Genomic DNA, 21323 nt, shown 5'->3' on the forward strand with positions numbered 1-21323 from the left:
AACACATTGACAAACTGTACTGTGTGACAAACACACACATGGCATTTGTAGGATTCAAACCCCTAACTATGTTATAAAACTTGAGAGAGACATATTAGCACAGCGCGCTATTCGCATTACTGGATGATTTCCCTTCTCCTGCTGTATTTATAGGGTGCTGACATCATCAGTCTTTCCAAAGAGGAATGTACATCTTTTAGTGTGTAATCCCAGTCCTTTCACAGAGAATTGCATACATGCACACCCCTCTGCCACCCCACACACAGCGTTTGCAGGATTCAAACCCCTACCTATGTTATGATACTTGACAGAGCTGCATTAGCACAGGGTGCTATTTGCATTACTAGACGATTGCCATTCTCCTGCTGTATTTATAGGGTGCTGACATCATCAGTCTTTCCAAAGAGGAATGTACATCTTTTAGTGTGTTATCCCAATCTTCAAAAAGGCCATTCCTTTCACAGAGAATTGCATACATATACCCCCCGCTACCCCACACACACACAGCGTTTGCAGGATTCAAACCCCTACCTATGTTATGATACTTGAGAGAGATGCATTAGCGCAGCACGCTATTCGCATTATTGGAGGGTTTTGCTTCTCCTGCTGTATTTATAGGGTGCTGACATCATCAGTCTTTCCAAAGAGGAATGTACATCTTTTAGTGCGTTATCCCAGTCTTCAAAAAGGCCATTCCTTTCACAGAGAATTGCATACCTACACACCCCCCTACCACCCCACACACACAGCGTTTGCAGGATTTAAACCCCTACCTAACTATGTTATGATACTTGAGAGAGACACATTAGCGCAGCGCGCTATTCGCATTACTGGATGATTTCCCTTCTCCTGCTATATTTATAGGGTGCTGACATCATCAGTCTTTCCAAAGAGGAATGTACATCTTTTACTATCCCTCAGTATGGGGGAATAACAATATCTGTGCATTAACAGACGCCTAGTTCAGGGTCACATATCCACACTGGCACTGCCAGGTTATGTTCTATACCATGCTTCATGACCACAGGACTTGTAACACACAACACAAGTAGGGGGTGTATCCATATACATTACAGATACACACACCTCTGGGTTGGTACCACTGCACTAAGCATGACAGGCCACACATATACAACTACCATTGTGCAAAACTGCCTTTTGGTTTGGTGTGTAGTTCAGACCACCCCCCCCCCATACCCAAGAACTGCACTCGGCTTTCCTGGGAACAGTGTAGGGTATGAAGGTCTTCACTCACACCATTATAGTGGTTGACTTCAGGTACACGAATATTGACTGGGGATACTACTCAGGCCCTCAACAACATCACCCTACAGCCACTAAAATTTGTGAATCCATGTGCTATGGCACAACCACTCACCACACCCACAAGGGGGAATACATATTGGACCTGATCATCACCAACATGGGGATTCTATGTTCCACTCCGGAGGTAGAACCCTCATTAAGATCAGACCATAAACAACTTTCCCTGGACATCCATATCCCGTCCCCACCCTCAGCCAAGGAAATCACTGTAAAGAATTTCTCAAAAGCAGACTCTGCACTTGTGAAGACTGGGGTGTAATACTTCAAAGGCCCCGTGCTGGAGGATAATACAGCCCAATCTGCAGAATCCTTTACAAACACATTGTATGAGCACCTGCAGGTATGCATTAATCATGCTATCCCAAATAAAACCATGAGTCCTCCAAAACAAGAGACCTGTCTGGTTGACCCCGACCATATATAAGCTGTACAACAGAAGGAGGAAGCTACTACATAACAGAGCAATATCCCACAGAGGGAGGACATCTCTGAACAGTATTGGCAAGACACTTCAATCCCTCATATAATCATCACTTGCACGTATTGACAGTGAAATTGACCAGACACTACAGATAATCACAAGGCCTTCTTTAGTTATGTCAGGAATATGTGTGGAAACAACCCAGATACGCTCTGAATTGTTGCATAACAGCACAAAATATGCCAAACCTACGGACATAGCCTACACCCTGGCAGACAGAGTCTGCACAAACATCCCCCCATTACCCCCCAAGGGTACAGATGCCCATCCCAAATGAATGCAACCTCCCTGACATCACAGATGCACAGGTGAAAGGTGTCCTCTCCACAGCAAATAACACAGCATATGTATGGGACCGGACGGTGTCCCAGGCTGTGTCCTACACGAGCTCTGAATAGACCTGAACACTCACATTAAGTCACTGTTCCAACGTAGCCTTACTACAGGATATGTACCCTGAGAATGGCATACAGATACAGTGCTCCCACTCCAAAAAGGTGGTGCCACAACGGACCACAGGAACTATCACCCCATAAGCCTGACTAGTGTGGTAGAAAAAGCTATGGAGCGTATTATCATGGAAGTCATAATCAAAAACATTGTGAGCCTCCAGACAGTGGATCATACACAATTCGGCTTTGTTAAGGGCAGATCTTGCCTCTTACACATAGTTCACATCTATGAAATGGTTACTGAAGCCATGGATGAGGGCAAGGTAGTTCACACAGTCTACCTGTACCTTGCAGAAGCCTGCAACACAATACCCCACTCAGGCATCATACATATGCTTACCAGCTTAAATATCAACCCCTATATCACTAGATGTGTTGCTATCTGCCTCAGGGATGGAACCCACATGGTCAGAATTGCAGGTGCCATGTCCAATTCCAGACCAGTTTCAACTGCTGTCTCACTGGGCTCAGTTGTGGGACCTGTCCTGTTCGGTATGTACTTCTCTGAGGTTCAGACTAACACGGGGGGATTATGTCTAACAAACTTCACAGATGACTGCTAACCAGGGGCCATAAGCAACACTGCAGCTGACACATGCTTCCTCCATAAGGGTCTCACAGAGATGGATGCTTGTTGCCAGAGCCATGGCCTCGTGCTAAATGCTAAGACATGCATAGTCATCCTCTTTGGGGAAAACAAGATGCACACAAATCACCACATAAGTGGTAATCCATTAAGTACAGAAGATGTATTTACAGATTTGGGGACCAACATAGATTGTAACCTCTCCTTTGCTAATCACATTGAAAGAGTCATTGCAAAGTTTCATATAGCCCTCCTTATCACATGGGGTTTGCATGTAGATCATGGGAGGTCATTGTGGCCCTCTACTAGTCACTCATCAGGCCCATGTTTGACTACAATGCCCATTTTGGGGGTGTACCTTAACCGACACCTGCAGCAACTACAGTGACCACAACAGTACCTCCCCAAGAGGATCATGGGCTACACACAGATGTCCTATGCAGCTCAACTAAAGGATCTCCAGCTCTACTCAGTTGCTTAATGCCTACTCAGAGGTAATCTATGCCTGACGTACACAGCCATGTCAAACCAAGAAGTAATGGACATGCTCCACCTCATAACATCCAAGACCCTTAGAGCTACACACTCCAGGGACTTAAACCTCAGCACAAAACTAAATAGGACATGCTGCAGGGACAGATTCATTACCCAGAGGCTCCCCTCACTCTGGAATTGAATCCCAATTAAAGTTAGACATAGCCCCTCGCCAACCCTCTTCCAGCAAAATCCAGCCGCATGGATGGGAAATTGCAAATTCACACCTGGGATCTCCACTGTGTCCCTGCCTGACAGAGGCACAGCAAACTAGCCTTAAAGGGTGCCTTCTGTGACCTACTTTACAGAGGCACAATAGGCTACTCTACTGGGGAGGCGGACGCCAAATACACTCTGCCTAGGCTTATGAATTCCCTAGGGCAGACAGCCTAGTATCGACCTCTGTAGCTATGTTTATGTTGGGGATGCACAATATTTGTTGCTGATACTGTTTGCAGGTCTTTATTGCTGTAGCTTTCCCAGTTTCTATGAACAACTTATGTATCTGCATAACATGTTTGATCATGACAGGGTTCTAGTATATTAATATATGTGTCTGTTGTCATTTAACTGTGTGCACAGGGTGGATTTCTGGATCGTGGGAGGTTCCTGGCTTAACACATACAACTGCCAGATATTTGTGGCCGACTGCTATACTCAGACATGGCCTAAGTGTGTGAGCATGTCCAGTTCAGGCTTTCCATGGTTTGTTGCCTGACATATGTCTCATTTATCCAAGTGTGTGAGCATGCCCAGTGTGACCTTTCCATATGTTGTGATCTGAAGTCCACTACATTTGTGGTTGTGTGTGAACATGACCAGTATTGACATTTATACTGTGTGTGTTGGAAGTCATGTTGTGTTCTTACTGCCAGACTCCTTTGTGTCATAACTCAACAGGGATTATGCTGTGCCTGCAGGGTTTCCATGAGATAGTTTGCAAAGACTTGTCAACATTCTTTCATACTGACTGAACACTGCAATACTGTCATGGTGTAGTGGTTCAGTACTTTAGTATCATGGGTTTGAGTCCCATCACTGCTTTAAATGTTCATACTGAGCAGAGCAGACCAGACTGGTTAAGGGCCAGTTGGGCAACTATGAGCATGTTGCATTTTGTTTGGCTATGGCCTACTTAAACCAGGCTTGTCCAACATTGCTGTGTATTCACCAACTTGGGTGGACATTGCCAAACATTACTCCACATTGACCACAGTTGTACTAGTTGGTGTGTGTGATTCTGTTCATAGGTTCATACTAGGCTATCTGCCCTAGGGCATTTATAATCCTAGCCAGAGTGTGTTTGGCTTTCAACACACATTTTAAGTGGAGTTTGCCATGACATTTTTCAAGGTTAGTATACTGTGCCTCTGTCTAACAGTGACATAGAAGTGATACCCAGGGTAAACCTACAATCTCCCATCCACTCATCAAGATTCCTCTTGAAGAGAGTCAATGAGGGATTCTGGCTAACCTGGAGTGGGAGTTTACTCAAGTGTGGAGGGAGTCTCTGGGTTATGAATCTGTCACTCCAGCATGTCCTATTTATTTCAGTCCTGAGGTTCAGGTCTCTTGAGCGCGTAGCTTGATGGGATTCTGATTTTCCGAGGTGCAGCATGTCCATTGATTCCAGGTTGGACATGGCTTTATACATCAGGCACAGATCACCTCTAGGCAGGCGGTATGCCACTGAGTGGAGCTGCAGTTTCTTTAACCGGGCAGCAAATGGCATGTGTTTGAGCCCTTTGATCCTCCTGGTCAGGTACTTTTGTGGTCTTTCCAGCTGCTGCAGGTGTCTGATAAGGTACATCCCACAAGGGGCATTATACTCAATTATGGGCCTGATGAGGGATGAGTAAAGAGGCACGATGACCTCCCCTGATCTAGATGTGAATACCTTCATGATTAGGTGGGCTATATGAAATGTTTTTCTAAACACTTTGGCCACGTGGTTGTCAAATGAAAGATTGCTATCAACTTGGGTCCCCAGGTCCCTTATCACTTCTTCCATACTTAATGGGTTACCACCTGTGTGGTAATTTGTGGGCACTTAGTTTTTGCCAAAGGGGATGACTATACATTTTTTTGCATTTAGCTTGTGGACATGGCTCTGGCACCAGTTGTCTGTTTCTATGAGGCCCTTTTGTAGGATGCTTGTGTCAGTTGGAGGGTCAATTATGGTGCCCAGTTTGCAGTCATCTGCAAACTTGTTCAGCCACAGTCCTTCTGTGTTGGCCTGTACCTCCGAGAAATATATACCAAACAAGGGAGGTCCAAGGACTGAGCCTTGTGGGATGCCACTTGCAGCTGGTTTGGGGTCTGACATGGCTCCAGCATTTCTGACCATGTGTTTTCTGTCCTTGAGCCAGTTTGCAACCCATCTAGTGACATAGGGGTTTATATTGAAGCTGGTGAGCTTATCTATAATGACCAAGTGTGGTATTGTATGGAAGGCATTTGCGAGGTCCAGGTAGGCTGTGTGGACCACCTTCCCCTCGTCAATAGCCTTGGTGACTGTTTCAAATGACTCAACCAGGTTTAAGAGGCAGGATCTGCCCTTAACAAAGCCAAACTGGGTAGGATCCAGTGTCTGTAGGTCCCCAATATCTTTATTTCTGAGGTCCATGATGATCCTTTCCATAGCTTTGCAGACCAAGCTAGTCAGGCTTCTGGGGCGATAGTTTGCAGTATCCATTGAGGCACCACCTTTGTGGAGAGGGACCACTGTTGCTGTACACTGCTCTTTGGGTACATATCCTGTGGTAAGGCTGAGATTGAACAGCGGTTTTATGTTTGTGTTCAGTTGTTCCTGGGGTTCATGTTGGACACAGCCCAGGACACCGTCTGGTCCCATTGATGCTGTGTGTTTTGCTTTGGAGAGGCTGGCTGTTACCTGAGCATCTGAGATGTCAGAGGGCCAGCAATCTGCTGGGATAGATATTTGCCCTTTTGGTGGGGAGTGGGGGAGAAGTTTGCGCTGAACCTGTCAGCTCGGATGTTGGCAATGTCTGTGGGTTTGGTGTATTGTTTGTCATTTTGGACTAATTCTGAGCATATCTGGGAATTCCCACCCAGGTTCCTACCATAACTAAAGAAAGCCTTGTGATTATCCTTAGTGTCCTGTACAATTTTTATCTCAAAGATGGCCTTAGATGATTTTATGTGTGGCCGTAGTTTTTCAATAATACTGATCAGAGATGCCTTCCCTTTTTGGGATTTTGCTCTATCATATAGTAGCTTCCTCCTTGTATTGTATGATTTGTTTATGGCTGGGGTCCACCAGACAGGATGCCTGCCTTTGGAGGATTGGGTCTTGGTTTTATTTGGGATTGTATGATCCATACATTCCTGAAGGTGTTCATAGAATGCGTTTATAAAGGGTTCTGAGGTCTGGGACGTATTTTCCACAGGCACAGGGGCTGTGAAGGATTCCACCTCGGTTTTGAGGAGTGTGACATTTGCTTAGTGAAAATTTTTCACTGTGGTTTTCTGGCCATGGGCTGGGGTCGGGATGTGAATATCCAGTGAGATTACTCTATGGTCTGATCTTACCAGTGAGGGATACACTTCTGGTCTTGGGCATAGAGTCCCCATGTTGATGATGATCAGGTCCAGTATGTTTTCCCCTCTTGTGGGAGTGGTAGCAAGTTGTTCCATAGCATTTGAGTTTATAAATTCTAGGAACCTTTGGGTTAGGGTGTTGGAGCTAGGGTAATGCTCCCAGTCTATGTTTGGGTAGTTGAAGTCACCCAATATAATGGTGTTTTGGGAGACCTTCATATTTTCATGTGTTCTCCAGTCGGCCAAGTGTGGTTCCTGGGTTTAGGAGGTGTAGCAGGCTATGAACTGGAAGGTGGTTTTACCCACTGTTAGTTGCACATGGATAGTCTCTGATGCTTCATGCTGTGCCACCAACCTGGGAGTGTGGGTATCTTTGACAAATATTGATACTCACCCTCCTTTTGTAGTTTGTTCCATGTTTTGCGGCTGTAAAGCATGGTATGAGGTGTAACTTGTTAGTGCTAGGGTGCTCTTGGGAGCCTTGAACCAGGTTTCTGTTACTGCACAGATATCAACATTCTCCATGCTGAGGAGAGTATGGAGTGCATGCATCTTGCAGTTTAGACTTCTGGCATTGAGTAGCATTACTTATACTTTCTTATCTCTTGTGATACCTATGGAGGTGGGTTTGTCTTTTGAGCCTTACCTAAAAATGGCACTATGGTGGTGACAAGAGCCTTTGGCAATATCCAAAAGGCCACAGGTGACAGGTGAAAGCCATCCCTAGCAAAGCATCATGTCTTGTCGAGCATGTCATCCCAGGCTGACAGGCATTGGATCCCCTTTCACTGACACCAATACTTAAGCCAATTGTTGTAATTGATCATCTTGTCTTCATATTGTGGCATCATGTTTGGTGAGGGTAGGATGATACTCAAGGTCATCAAGTTTGCATATACTACATGGTGGTAAATGCTGTTTAGCACTACCTTATATTGCTTAACATATGGCAATCATGCCTCAGGTGGTGCTGCAGGGCTGCCTATGTTGGATGCACATACTACACTCCCTGCACATGTTTGAAAGCAAGTTGTGTCAACTTAGGCATCCCTTTCACTATATGTGGGAGTCAGAGAGAGGTATCATTTCCAGGGTTCCTACTGAGCCAGTGTATGTGCTATGCGTTGCCTCTTTGCCAAGGCCAAGGCATACTGGGCACGCCTCCTTCTGCCTACTGGGGCAGGCTCAGGTTGTTCCTCCTCTGAGTCACGCTCTGCCTGTGATGGCCTTGGCAAAGGTGGGGGACTGTTTGGCCCAGGCCTATGCTGGTCCTGCTGCAGCTGTTTTCGCAGAATCATATTATGTAGGATAGCACATACCATGACAATTTGGGTACATGTAGTTGGTGAGTATTGCAAGGCTCCACCAGATGTGTCCAGGCACCGGAAGTGTGACTTGAGCAATCCAAACACATGCTCAATTACATTTCGTGTTTGTGCATGTGCCTCATTATGGCGTTCCTGTTCAGGTGTGTGTGCGTTTCTGATGGGTGTCATCAGCCACAGCTCCAGTGCATAGCCAGCATCCCCCACTAAGTGACCATGTGGGATGTCCCCATTGGCAAATCTCTAGTACAGCTGTGTCAGATGCCAGATATGGGAATCATGGTAGCTTCCAGGGTAGCCAGCACACACATTCATTATTATGCCCTGGGCATCACACACGACCTGGCAGTTGATGGAGGGGAAGCCCTTGCAGTTAATGTAGGCCCTACCCGACTCACCAGCTGGTGCTTTGATGCGTATATGCATGCAGTCTATTGCACCCACTACCTCAGGGTATTCTGCTATTTGCTGGAAGAGATGCATATTGCTGGCCAGTACCTCACGGGAATTGGGGAAATATACATGATCACCGACATGTGCTGACATGGCATCCAGGAACTGGTGCAGTACCCTGGATGCTGATGCCTGTGATATCCCCATCATATCACCAGTTGGTCTCTGGAAGGTACTTGTTGCTAGTATTCTTAGGCCAACACATACCTTGGTTTCCACTGGGATGGGTTCCTCTCTGTTGGTTCTGTGTGTGAGGCGTGGCCTGCACAGCTCAACAATTTGCTGCAGGAGGTCTCTTTCCACTCTATAGTGCTCCACTATCTCCAGCTCATGTAACCCCTGGTAGGTGACCCTGGGCCTGTACACTCTTCTCCGTCTCCTCACTGTGGGTTGTCTGGCAGCATTTGCATTGTCACCACCCTCAGCATGTTGCATATGTCGCCTTATAACAGCAATGGCAGCCCCTAGCACTTTTTGTCTGAGTGAAGCTTTTTCAGTTTTCACTTCTAGTAGCTTACTCCAGTGTTGCAGTGTCTCTTGAGAGAAACAAACTGCACTGTTGTTTGCAGAGTTTTAAGTGCTGGGCTGGGCTAGTGCTCTGCCTGTGTAATTGCCTGATTCTGATGGTTTTCACCTGCTAGCTCTACTAGTATTCCCTGGTAGCTTCCTACTATTTGTTGTGCTTCCTTTTTCCTTTCTGTTTCCTCAGGGAGGAGCAACACGCATACAAGCGCAAACACACTCACAGCAGCTCACACGCGCGCACACATGCTTAGACAGACAAATACTTGCCTATTCGGGTTAAAACGCGCACACACCAGCACAAACAAGCTCACAGGTCTTTACACAACCTTATACATGCTTACTCCAGCTTAAACACGCGCACTCACGCTTTCTCACTCACACTCTGTCTTACTCGGGTTTACACACGCACACACGAGCATACCCGCTCAGCAAGAAACTTTGGTGTTATCCACAATATGCACCTTCCATTTCTTGGCTTTCCCTGGCCTACCTGTTGACACACCTCTTTCCATGATGTCTAACTGACAGCTAACACATGCCACTCTGCTCCAATGAGCTTCACTACTTTCATACATACCCCCTTGTGATGTCACCTATCTCCTACTCTGTTACTCCCCATATCCTACTCCTACACTCCACTGACTGTGCTCATTTGCTATGTAAAAGTGCGATTCACTATCCTAACACTCATTTACATAGGATTGCCTACTAATGCTTGGTTACATGTCTTAGACTGGGCTTCTCCCCTTAGCAACCCCTACTCGGTGGCCATGTTGTCTTCAGCCTGCTATTCCCTTACATTGTAATTTAACAATTTTCATAGATTCCATGTTTGTGGCTTTTATTTTCTTATTTTATGATTTTTTAGCGCACCCCGTTTGCGTGGCGCTGCGCTATGCTTAAACATCGGAAATCGCCGGGGAAAAAAAAAGTATTTTTATTTTAATTTTGCATCTGGGAACATTTGCAATGGCTGTATATTTGGCCATTGGCATGCTTCCTCAACCATATGCAACCTTTATTTGGAGCTGACAAGGCTCCATTGTGCTATTTGCAGAACGGTACTCAGTTGTCAACTGAGCACATTTCTGCAGCTAACACGGCTCCTAATCGGACAGGTTTGTGCTTCCTGGATCGCAAATTTACCTCATTTGCATGCCTTTCGGCTGCAAGTGAGGTAATTTGCATATCCCAGCCCTGTCCGTGTAGGAGACGTTTTAGGAGCTCTCTTACACGCCCCTACAGGCTGTTCCTGGATCGCTCGTCGGACATGATGGCTGCATGGAGTCTTACTCTATTCGTACACTCCATGCAAGCCATCGTGAATCCGGCAGTGTGTTTATTGCCTGTTTTATGTCCTGTAATTATTTATTACAATGTTTTAATACATTCCATCCACAATTAATACAATCTCTTTATTGCATATTTTTTTCCAGTTTGTATTTTTAATTTCATTTTCTAATCTACTTTATCCAGCATAATTATATTGTAATGTATAATATCCCTTTTTTCCAATGGTGAAACTACAATGTCAGAAGAGCTTGTATCATGCTCTGAACATTGTAAACCTTAATGTATTTTAACATTCTTTATCCTTTCCATATTTTTGGAAACAGTTGATCTGCTGTGACGACCTCTGATGGGAGCAGCCGAAAGAAGAAGATGCTTTCCATATTTTTATTTCTATCCTCCTCAGAGTGTCACACTTTTTAACTATAATTACATCTGAAAAATATGTATTTGAATAAATAATTTATTGTTTAATCTGGTTCTCTGTTTTTTTTTATTTATTTATTTTTTGCTATAACAGTTCCTAATTGCTCAAAACCGGTAAATAATTTTTTTCTGAATTTCTGTTTAGTAACAATTCTCTTTCTATTTTTACCTGATGTAAGAATGGTACAATTTTTGATTTTCTGTAATGATTCATATTTTATTAGGTGTAACCTGCCTTTCAATTATTTTTAGTTCACCCCTTAGTTAGTAACTTTTACCTGAAAGCTGCAGAGTGATTACATGATATTCCCTTTGTTATTTATTTGTGTTTTTATTTCATCAGTGCCTCATTCGAGTATAATGTTTTTTTCTATGCTTAACATGCCACCAGGTTTTATAGTCATCTTTTGACAATGTAATTCCTCCAGGCACTTCTTCACTCCATCAATAATAATAACAACCTTTTTATATCAACATAAGCAGCTGTTCTCAGTATTGTCTCACTTTATTTTTAGTACAGATCAAAGTTCATGTAACTTGCAACAATTCTCACAAACATTCTCCACATTGTTACCTTTTTAAAAAAAGTTTTCACGTGTAGTTCTGAGTCCTATGCATTTCTGGTTTATTAGATCATCCACCACATATTTGTCACATGAGTTGATTTTATGGAGTACCAAAACTGTTACAACCCTTTTTTAAACCAAACATTGTAAGAAAATAGCAATCCTGTTAACTATTTGCAAAGCTTATTCATGTTCTGGCTGCTTCTGTAAGCATTCCTGCAGCATACTACTGTTCTTAGAAGACATAAAGATTGGAATTTACAATTGCTTTTATAGAAGACTAAGTGACTGCGGTTAATTTTGCTTGTAGTTCATATTCAGTAACATAGCTGCAGAAGTATTGTCTTAGAACAGCCATACAATGCAATATATCATGTGTGCGTTCACTGCTGAATCGTACAGCTGCTATCAGTTGACTTAGATGCTGCATGTTAATGCTAATATGATAGTCTGTGGTTTTACGAAGCTAATAAATTTTACAATCTGTGCAATATAACCAATTTTCCTCTTTATCTGCATCCCTTGCATGCTCTCCACTTCACATTCCTTTGCATTAATTTTGCCTTATTTAACTGTATTTTCAGTTTGCATGGGTTTCTTAACTGAGTGTCCCTCCACCTGGGATTAAACTGCAAAAAAAAAAAAAAACAAAAAAAAAACAAAGTCTATTTTGTCCACTGAAACTGGCTATCTTTTAACTAAATCAAACCTCCGGGAAATGAGAAGATGATACCCTACAGCTTTTCTGTTGCAGTAGGTGAATTACAACTTAGTTTCTGTAAAATTCTAAAGCTTAGTGTTAAAAGATGTGTGTGCACAACAAGGAAGTGTTCTCCACTCCCTGTTATTCCAGCGAAGTGCCACTAGATGGTGTCATAATACCTTCAATTAGCCTTACACACACACACACACACACACACACACACACACACACACACACACACACACACACACACACACTGGTTTCCAGTCCCAAGCATTCATTGTTTAAATTAGTACATTTTTGCTTTTACTTTCAGTATCCTCTCTATACTAATCACAACTCTCTCTATTACTTCCCAACAACCCTGTTTGTGTGCTTACAATGATACTCATTTAAAGCATTCCAGAGCTACTTAGATTAATCTTTTGTTAGATACTGATATCTTAAGCTTATTACTCACCTTAAACTGATAGTTTTTCAGCTCTTGTCCCTGCAGGGCTGGGTCAGTTTCACTCACTATGCTCACTTGCTTCTCACCCTGCTCCATCCCTGACCTCCCCCAATAACATCAACTGTATACCTAGCCTGACCCCTCCCACAGCTCTCTTTCACCTATCTCATAACCCTCTAATTTTTCCACCAGTCATACCCTACCTTCTAATTATTCTTCCTCCCCACCCATTCCAAATAGGGCCATAAACTGCTCCACCCCCTAAACTCTAGCTATCCTGCTCCTATTCATTCTGTTATCACACTGCACTCAATCACCATAATGTCCATCACTACTATTACTATGATCTCACTTCACTCACTTACATTCTCTTTCCTAACAATAATCACAACTTTCCAAACACCCAGTATACCCCCTACACCCACCTGTAGGACCACCACAAATAAACCAAATTGATCAAGTTCTTCTGACATCCACCCTAGCTTATTCACAGCTAATACCTCTGTACTATCCAAAGTAAAACGTCTACCTCTACAAAGACACCCCCATTATCACACCGCCAGTAGCAACTACTGCATACCAGTTTTAGGAAAAAGCTGATAAGTATAACCCATGTAATTTGCCAAAGCATTATATTCCATTGCAGTGATATACAACCCAACCCAGGCCAGCCCCTCCCCCAGCCACAGTAAACTGCTATCATGCTATCAACCATAAATCTCCAAAGCCTTAGAAACAAGATACCTGAACACCAGGCATGAATTTCATGAAACAAACCTGATATTATAGCAGCTACTGAAATGTAATTGAAATCATATGTAAAAGGCATAGAATTTCTCCCTTCAAGCTACTCATACCTAAGAGAAACTGGCCCCACAAGAGAGGAGGGGAAGTAGCAATGCTCTTCTATAACAAATATACTTTAATTCCCTACTCAAAACCAACACCCAACTTCTCCCCAGCAGACATAGTAATCTCTATATTAAAACTTAACAATCATAAAAACATTTGCATAATTGCTCTGTACATTCCTCCAAGAAACAACATACCAATATTCGAGAACAAACTTGACTGGACATACCAAAACATAGGTAATGAAACCATAATCCTAGGTGATGTAAACATTGATTGGCTAGACATTGCCCAAAAGAACCACTCAAAAAACATAAACCTTTACAACTTCTCCCAACTAGTTCAAGACATCACCAGACTCCACAAAAATAACAATTGGGGCTTCACAATAGACTGGATCTTAGTGTCCAACCCTAATAATATCACCACTGCAGGCATACTACCTAATGCCATTAGCAACCACCACCCAGTACATATCCTAAGCAAATCTACTCCAACCCCAGGCCAACAGCAAAACAAATCAACCAGAAATTTGACTAAGTTTCAACCATCCATATTTAATGAAATCTTAGCTCAAGTAACTTGGGAACCCTTCAAATCTCTACCACTTAATGAGGCTGTTGAATTCATTCTTTAACTCAACATTTCTAGACATTCTAAATAGGAAAGCACCCACCTGCCAAAAATGAATAAAACATAACCGTGCAAGCAGGCACTCAAAATCAACCAAAAAGTCATGTCCACAAGGGATAAAATCTGGAAATCATGGCAGAAAAATAAAGATCCCTCAACTCTACTGCAATACAAGCAACTCCATAACCAGGCAAAATGACTAATAACCAGAGATAAAAAACCCCACTATCTCCATCTACAAAGCCAACATAAAGATAATTCCCAAAAACTTCTGGTCTTCCATTAACCAGTTATTACACCCAGGCTCTCAAAGCACCCCACCCCCTGACCCAGACAATACCCCCGCCAAATTTTCCACCCTCTTCAATTCCTACTTCATTGATACCATAGCTAACCTAAACCTTTCCTACAGTTAACACCACCACCAGCAAGACAGCTGATAACCAAATCATGCCAGAAGACAATCCTACCCTTGACTCCAACCTAATATTCTCCCCCATACCCACTGCCACAACAAAAAAACTTTACTTAAGCTAAAGCCCTGTACTCTGGCCCCTGACAATCTACCCCCACACTTCCTGCAGTTAGCTGCAAACTCTGTAGCATACTCCATCAGCATGCTCATTAATAGATCAATTAAACAATCTCTAGTCCCAGACATCTGAAAAAAGCATTCATTATCGCCTTAAACAAAGGTGGCACCAACACAGACACCACAAACATTCAGCCCATAGCAATTCTCTCACCCCTCTCTAAAATACTGGAAAATGCATCCATGCCCAACACCTCAACCACCTGCTTGAAAACCAGATTCTTTCACCCACTCAACATGGTTTCAGACCAGAACACAGCACCACTACTGCCCTCCTCTCCTTCTTTGATATACTTAACCGGGCACGGGATTCTGGCAAAATAATCACTTCACTTTTCCTAGACCTCTGCAAAGTTTTTGATACCATTTCCCATACTGTCCTCCTCTCTAAACTGTCCATGCTCCACATTTCCCCACCTACCATATAATGGTTCAGTAGCTATCTCTCCAATAGGCACCAATCTACCAAATGTCAACAATCTTACTCTCCCTTCCTCAATACTTCCACAGGGGTACCCAAAGGCTCCATACTTGGTCCTCTCTTATTTAGCATCTTTATTAACAACTTTCACTCCACTCTCACACATTGCTCATTAATCCAGTATGCTGATGACTCTACAATAATATGCACTGCAAATCCCACCTCTGAACTCCAGCAAATCACCCAGAATGCCCTCACCTTTACTGAATCATGGATGTTTAAGAATCATCTTGCCCTAAATCAGAAAAAAAGAAACTAGTACTGTTTACACCTAAGAAAACCACTCCTCTATATAAAACTTTCTTCACTATACATGTCTAAGACAATACCACTATAGAAGTTGTCCCACACACTAAATTACTAGGCATTATTATACATAAAAACCTTAACTTTGACCTACACATAAACAGTAACATCAAAAATACACACCAAAAGCTCAGTATGCTCTACAGGCACCGACACTTTCTTAGCCTCTATACTAGACAAACCCTTGGAACCACCTTTTTATTACCCTCTCTACTTTATGGGGCCCCTCTCCTCACTAATATCCAAAATTCTGCAAAACCTAAACTTGATATGTGTTACAACAGAATAGCCAAATGTGCCACCAAGGCCAAATTCTCATCTCACCACTGTAGCTCACTGAAACAATTAGACTGGCTGGAACTGCCCCGCCATCTCTCATTCACCCAACTAACTACAGCACACAAAATAATTTACAGACCCACAGACTGTCCTGCTCTCTCAGCACTACTTGCCCAATACCAACCAAGCAGGCAACTAAGATCTGAAAATCATCTACATTTAAAAGTAGAAAAGTCCACCTTACCTGCTGGTGAACTCCTCTACTCCACCATCAACAAACTATGGAAGTCACTTCCTCCTTCTATAAGAAACAAGTCAGCACCATCACCTTCAAACAAATAATAAAAAATTATCTCCACTCTTCCTGGCTATGTACCTGCTCGATAACCTAAAGTCCTCCTTCTCCTTATATGATAACTAAATTCCTATGCTTTTTGCTACTCCTGACTGATGATATTTCTTAATAATTATTATTTTACATCACTTGTTGATACTGGTATAATAATACTAATTAATGTATCTCTGTTTATACCTCTCTGATTGAATTCATCTAGCAGCCAACAAAATTCCTGCTTTTATGTATATATTCTGTATATATTACTGTAATCACTATGTGTAAACTGTATCTACTTTTGTACCAATTAATGTTTAATATTTTCTGTATCTATCTTCTTATTGGAGTTTTTCTCCCCAGGCCTCCACTGAAAATTGGCTCTTTTAGGCCCAATGGACTTTCACGGTAAACAAATGCAATAAATAAATACATACATACATAATTATTGGAGTGCGCAATTTAATCCAGCACCAGCCCATAGCCACCAGATATCATATGCACACCCCCAGTCTTCCTGATAACTTTAGTTTAAAAAATAAAATAAAATGTGATAAAAGGCAATGCTTGTACTATTATCTTTATACCCTAGTGCGAAAAGAAGAAAATGAAAAACACCTTCGATGATGCATCATCTCTAGGATTATGTAAAATCTGAGGTCATCAGAAGGGGAAACAGGGGGATCTGTATCATCCTCTTCATCTAAGTCAAACTTGTGAGATATGCTAGGTAAATTCGTATGATATTCCTTGCGTGTAGCCTTCCTGAGAATATTCTGATGGGTTGAGTCTCTAAATGAGGAAGGACATCTTTTTCTGATAAAATGGTCATATGGTATTGCTAAAACATTGCAGTTTGTCTGTTCTCTATAAAAGCTTGTTGAGCTTTGAGCTCAATGGCATGTCTTTCTGGTGCTGACAGTAACATGAGTGATACAAGTGGAAACTAACTAGGCTTGCATAACAACAAAGATTGTTGGTGGAGTAGTACTAAAAATTCATTAGCCTCAAGGTGACCAGGCCTGAGTACTCGGCATTTATTCCAGTAGCTCTAACACTGGTGATTACAAAGTGGAAGCCAGTTTTCACCATTGGAGGCTACATCTACTAATCCCAAAGCCACTACTGAGACCAGGAGGTGTGGTATTAGGAACTTCAAGCCTGAATGATTGGTATGAGAACCGTGGTTGTCAGTGATGTCATCAGTGTCCAAGGTTTGATTATTTATACAAGTTACAGCACCAACTCAGATGCCATATTTATTGACCCCAGCATTCCTGGGACCAGGTCCACAAATATATGTGTCTGATGAGGAAGTATTGGGTGTCCTGGGTTTTAGAAAATGAACAATGATCAAATCCACATTCCTTACTGAGAAAGTAGAAGAAGAAGAAGGGAAGGGTCAAAGGAAGACATTGCCCAAGCCTTGAAAAAAGCTAATGCAAAGTTGCCATAATCAAAATCAAAGATAAATGAGGTAGAAACCTGACCATGTGGCAACGTTTTCAGCATTGAAGATTTACAATCTAGATTAATGGATTCTTCTTTGACTGGTTCTGATTCTACAAATTACAATGCAGTTATGGCTGAAGATTAAAACTCACCAGCCAAGTGAGAGATGACGATATTAAAAATTTTAACTTGAAAGTTTATATTACTGGAGGTTGCAAAACTCTAAATTCTATGCTACCTCAAATGTTGCAAAAGAAAAGTTAGGATGCTTAGGGAGCTCATGTTTCTTTTTAGCTGCATTACCCTTCAAATTCTCCAAAAAGGAGGAAAGGGTAGTTCTAAAGGAATGGATGGTTGGCTCACCAAACTCTTATATTTATTTATATATTTGTAACAGACAAAACCTGTACTGAGAAGGATTTTTGATATAAATGCCTAGGTGTGTTGGAGGAAGCCTCACAAAAATAAAATACTTAGTGGAAGTGTAAGCCTTGCACAAATGCATAATTCTCTGAATGTGCCTGTTCTAGGCAGGAATATTGTTTCCAAGGTTCGCCCATAGAAACTCTACTTCCTCTTGAAAAACAGTTGGCCTCCAAAAACAATAAACGGAAAAAATATGCAAAGATTCGTTTTTTATTTTTTTTTATTTATTTTTTTTTTTTTGGAAGAAAAAAATACATGATCATAATGTAAAAACTAATTAATTTCAGTGTATACTTTTTAATGAAAAGAATGTCAATAACATTTGAAACAAGCATCTATGAAGAAAGTCCCAGTTAAAGGAATCAGAAACGGCTTAGAAGGAATTAAAAGATTTCTATAACATCTAAATGGAAAAATAAATGTTTTAGAAAAATAAAACTTAACACCTGAAGTTTTTAAACGGAAGGAATGACTAACACTGTTAGAAGTGCCCTAGGCCCAAAACACAAAAAACAGCATTCTAGCATGACTAACATTGTTAGAAGTGTCCCTAGGCCCAAAACACTAAAAACAGCATTCTAGTATGACTATCACTGTTAGAAGTGTCCCTAGGCCCAAAACACAAAAAACAGCATTCTAGCATGGAACTTCCTTTAACACTGTATAAAACTGCAAACTAGTATAAATGTGTAATCACTGAAGACATAGAGAAAGAATAAGTAACAATTTATTCACAATCATAGAACTTAAACCTCACATTTTGAAAGAGCAGCCCAAACCTATTTATGAGTACTTATAAATGATAGCACCTCAGTAAAGATCTCAAGAGGAAGTGCTATTCAGTACTTTATTTTAAACAAATTTATTCAGTTTTTAACTGTGTAAAAGAGCTGACCATTGATGACCTTTTTCAGCAGTGACTATGCAATGACAAAGAAAATGGAATATACATGAATACATTAGCGTAGCCATTCACCCTACATGTTTTTGTTAGTTGGAAAAGTTGGAATACACAGAGAGAACATGAACTTGTTTCTGGAGGTTGAAAAAACTGGAATACACAGAAAAATGCAAATATATACAGGGAGAACATGCACACTCCACATAGAGAGAGAGAGAGTCAAGCAGAACCAACCCCTGAACCCTGAAACTGTTAGACAGAGGTTTGAAAGTGTGTGTTGCCTATTATTGCATTAGTGAAAGGTACTTAGTAGTATGGGAAGGTTATGCTTGCAGTGTGGTCTTGAGGCCTATGACCTTTGACCCAAGGTGGACATGCTCTTACCAAATTGTGTATTATGTTTGGTGATTCCAACTACTTTTACTTCATTCTCTTGCCATGATTTGTACCATCCAGTATTGTCTCTGAAATGATTCATTTCTGTTTTGTTGCACCAAAATGGGTTAAAAATCAAATCAAATTAAGGACCTGAGGAATAAACTTACCAAAATATGTAAACTCCTGTGTCAGAGGAAGGCAGTTTTCACCTTGGAACATAGCCTGGATAGTTAAATTATAGCTAGAACAAAGCTGTAGTCCATAAAATGATGCAGAACCTCCATACACTATTTGTTGTTGTAGTGTAGTATAACCATCTAGAGCAGAGAGCTGTAGAAAGTAGCTGTCAACACAGCCGACGATTGGCCATGTAACTAGTGCATAACCATAACCAAACATAACTGTCATATTAAAGCTTTTACATTTCTGTAGCCCTAGAAAAAGACAGAAAATATACTTAAATACAAGAATCTGACATCTTGGATATGTTCTTGCTGAAAAATTGCTTTCATAATGTAAAAACACATGACTTTCTGTGCCCAGAAAACATTTGAAAAAAATACAGCACGTTAATGCAGTTTATTTAAATGTTCCTTATGTGTTCATTTTTATTGGTAGATTGCTCTGAAGACACTTTTAGTGATGACCCAGATGTCAGGCAAAAGATATATAATGATTTTTCCTATCACAACACAGATCATAATGAAATAAATGTATAAACGCAGTATAATATAAAACTGTACAATAACAATAAACTTAGCACCTAAGAATTATCCTACACAACACTTTAGAAATGCCACTGGAATGTTTCCAAATAGTTTTTAATGACAATTATGTGGAGAGGATCAAGGCCTCATCTCACTAATCTCTGCTGAAACAAACATATAACTAGCCCAGATGCGGAGCTATGAAAAAGGTTCCCTACGTCTTTGAAACTCTTTATTGCATCAGAACTACTTGTAATTTTGGTCACATTCCTTTAAAATGAGATAGTTAAAATGCCAGGCATTCCTGAATGCCGGTTCAGCAGAATTTCTGTATGCCGTATGCTAACAATGTGTTTACTGTAATTTCTAGAGGTAGATAAGTTGCCCTCAAATGTGGCTGTTACAGAGAAAAATAGATTTCTTAGAGGGGGCTTCCTTTCCCCAGGAAATTCCTTTATTTCTCCATAAGACCTTTGTGAAATTGCTATTACACTCTTTTAAAAGAAATCCCTATTACAAGATATTTTTACTTTGATGATAAGTCAATGGATATGTGATTCTAATTACAAATATGTGTGAGACTTTGTGTGTGTGTGTGTGTGTGTGTGTGTGTGTGTGTGTGCGTGCGTGCGTGTGTGTGTGTGTGTGTGTGTGTGTGTGTGTGTGTGCACATACACTTTACAATAATTCCAAAATTAACATTTGCCATTATAGTACATATCTGATTGTTGTTCTGAAATTATATTTATGCATATTATCAAACAGAAAATAAGATTTGCACACCAAATATATTCACATTCCACACAAGAAAATTTAAACAGCATAATGATAACAGTTCCCATCAGATGTTAAATGTTAGAATTCAGTAAGCATTCAGCTCCTGAATTTAATACTTATTGATACCAGCAGGTGTAAGATTAAATAACAGTACAGTTATAACTGATAATAGCTGAAGATCTACATTTTTAAAAACATAGCTCTGTTCTGTAGTATTAAGAGCCATTCTGTAATACTCAGACTATATTTCTCTAACAAGAACCATGACATTTTTGGGTTTGTTCTAGCTGGAGTTGTAACATTTTCTATTATGCTTTATAACAACTGATGAATAATGTTAACTGTTTTATATATACATTGCTGAAACTGATGGATAATTAATTTTTTACCTTTAAATTACAAAATTCAGATAATTATTTTGAGGGCCATCATAATAACTGAAACCATGACAGTTCAAATTATTATATAAGTATAATCTGATAGTTTACTTACAGGTTTACAGAGCAGGTCTGAGACTTGATATAGGCAT

At 41.2% G+C, this 21323-nt stretch overlaps 1 protein-coding gene across 1 annotated transcript in view; it reads right to left on the reverse strand.

Moving 5' to 3' along the window:
- LOC122794690 overlaps positions 1-19739 on the reverse strand; it is a 123055-nt gene extending 103316 nt beyond the window's left edge. The window contains exon 1 of the mRNA XM_044063319.1: positions 19478-19739. Coding sequence (XP_043919254.1) covers positions 19478-19718 — 241 coding nt within the window. The 5' untranslated portion in view covers positions 19719-19739. The remainder of the gene's footprint in view (positions 1-19477) is intronic.
- Between the last annotated feature and the right edge of the window lie 1584 nt (positions 19740-21323).

This window comes from Protopterus annectens, chromosome 2.part1, assembly GCF_019279795.1.
Source record: "Protopterus annectens isolate FY-2018-M chromosome 2.part1, PAN1.0, whole genome shotgun sequence".
Taxonomy (NCBI): domain Eukaryota; kingdom Metazoa; phylum Chordata; order Ceratodontiformes; family Protopteridae; genus Protopterus; species Protopterus annectens.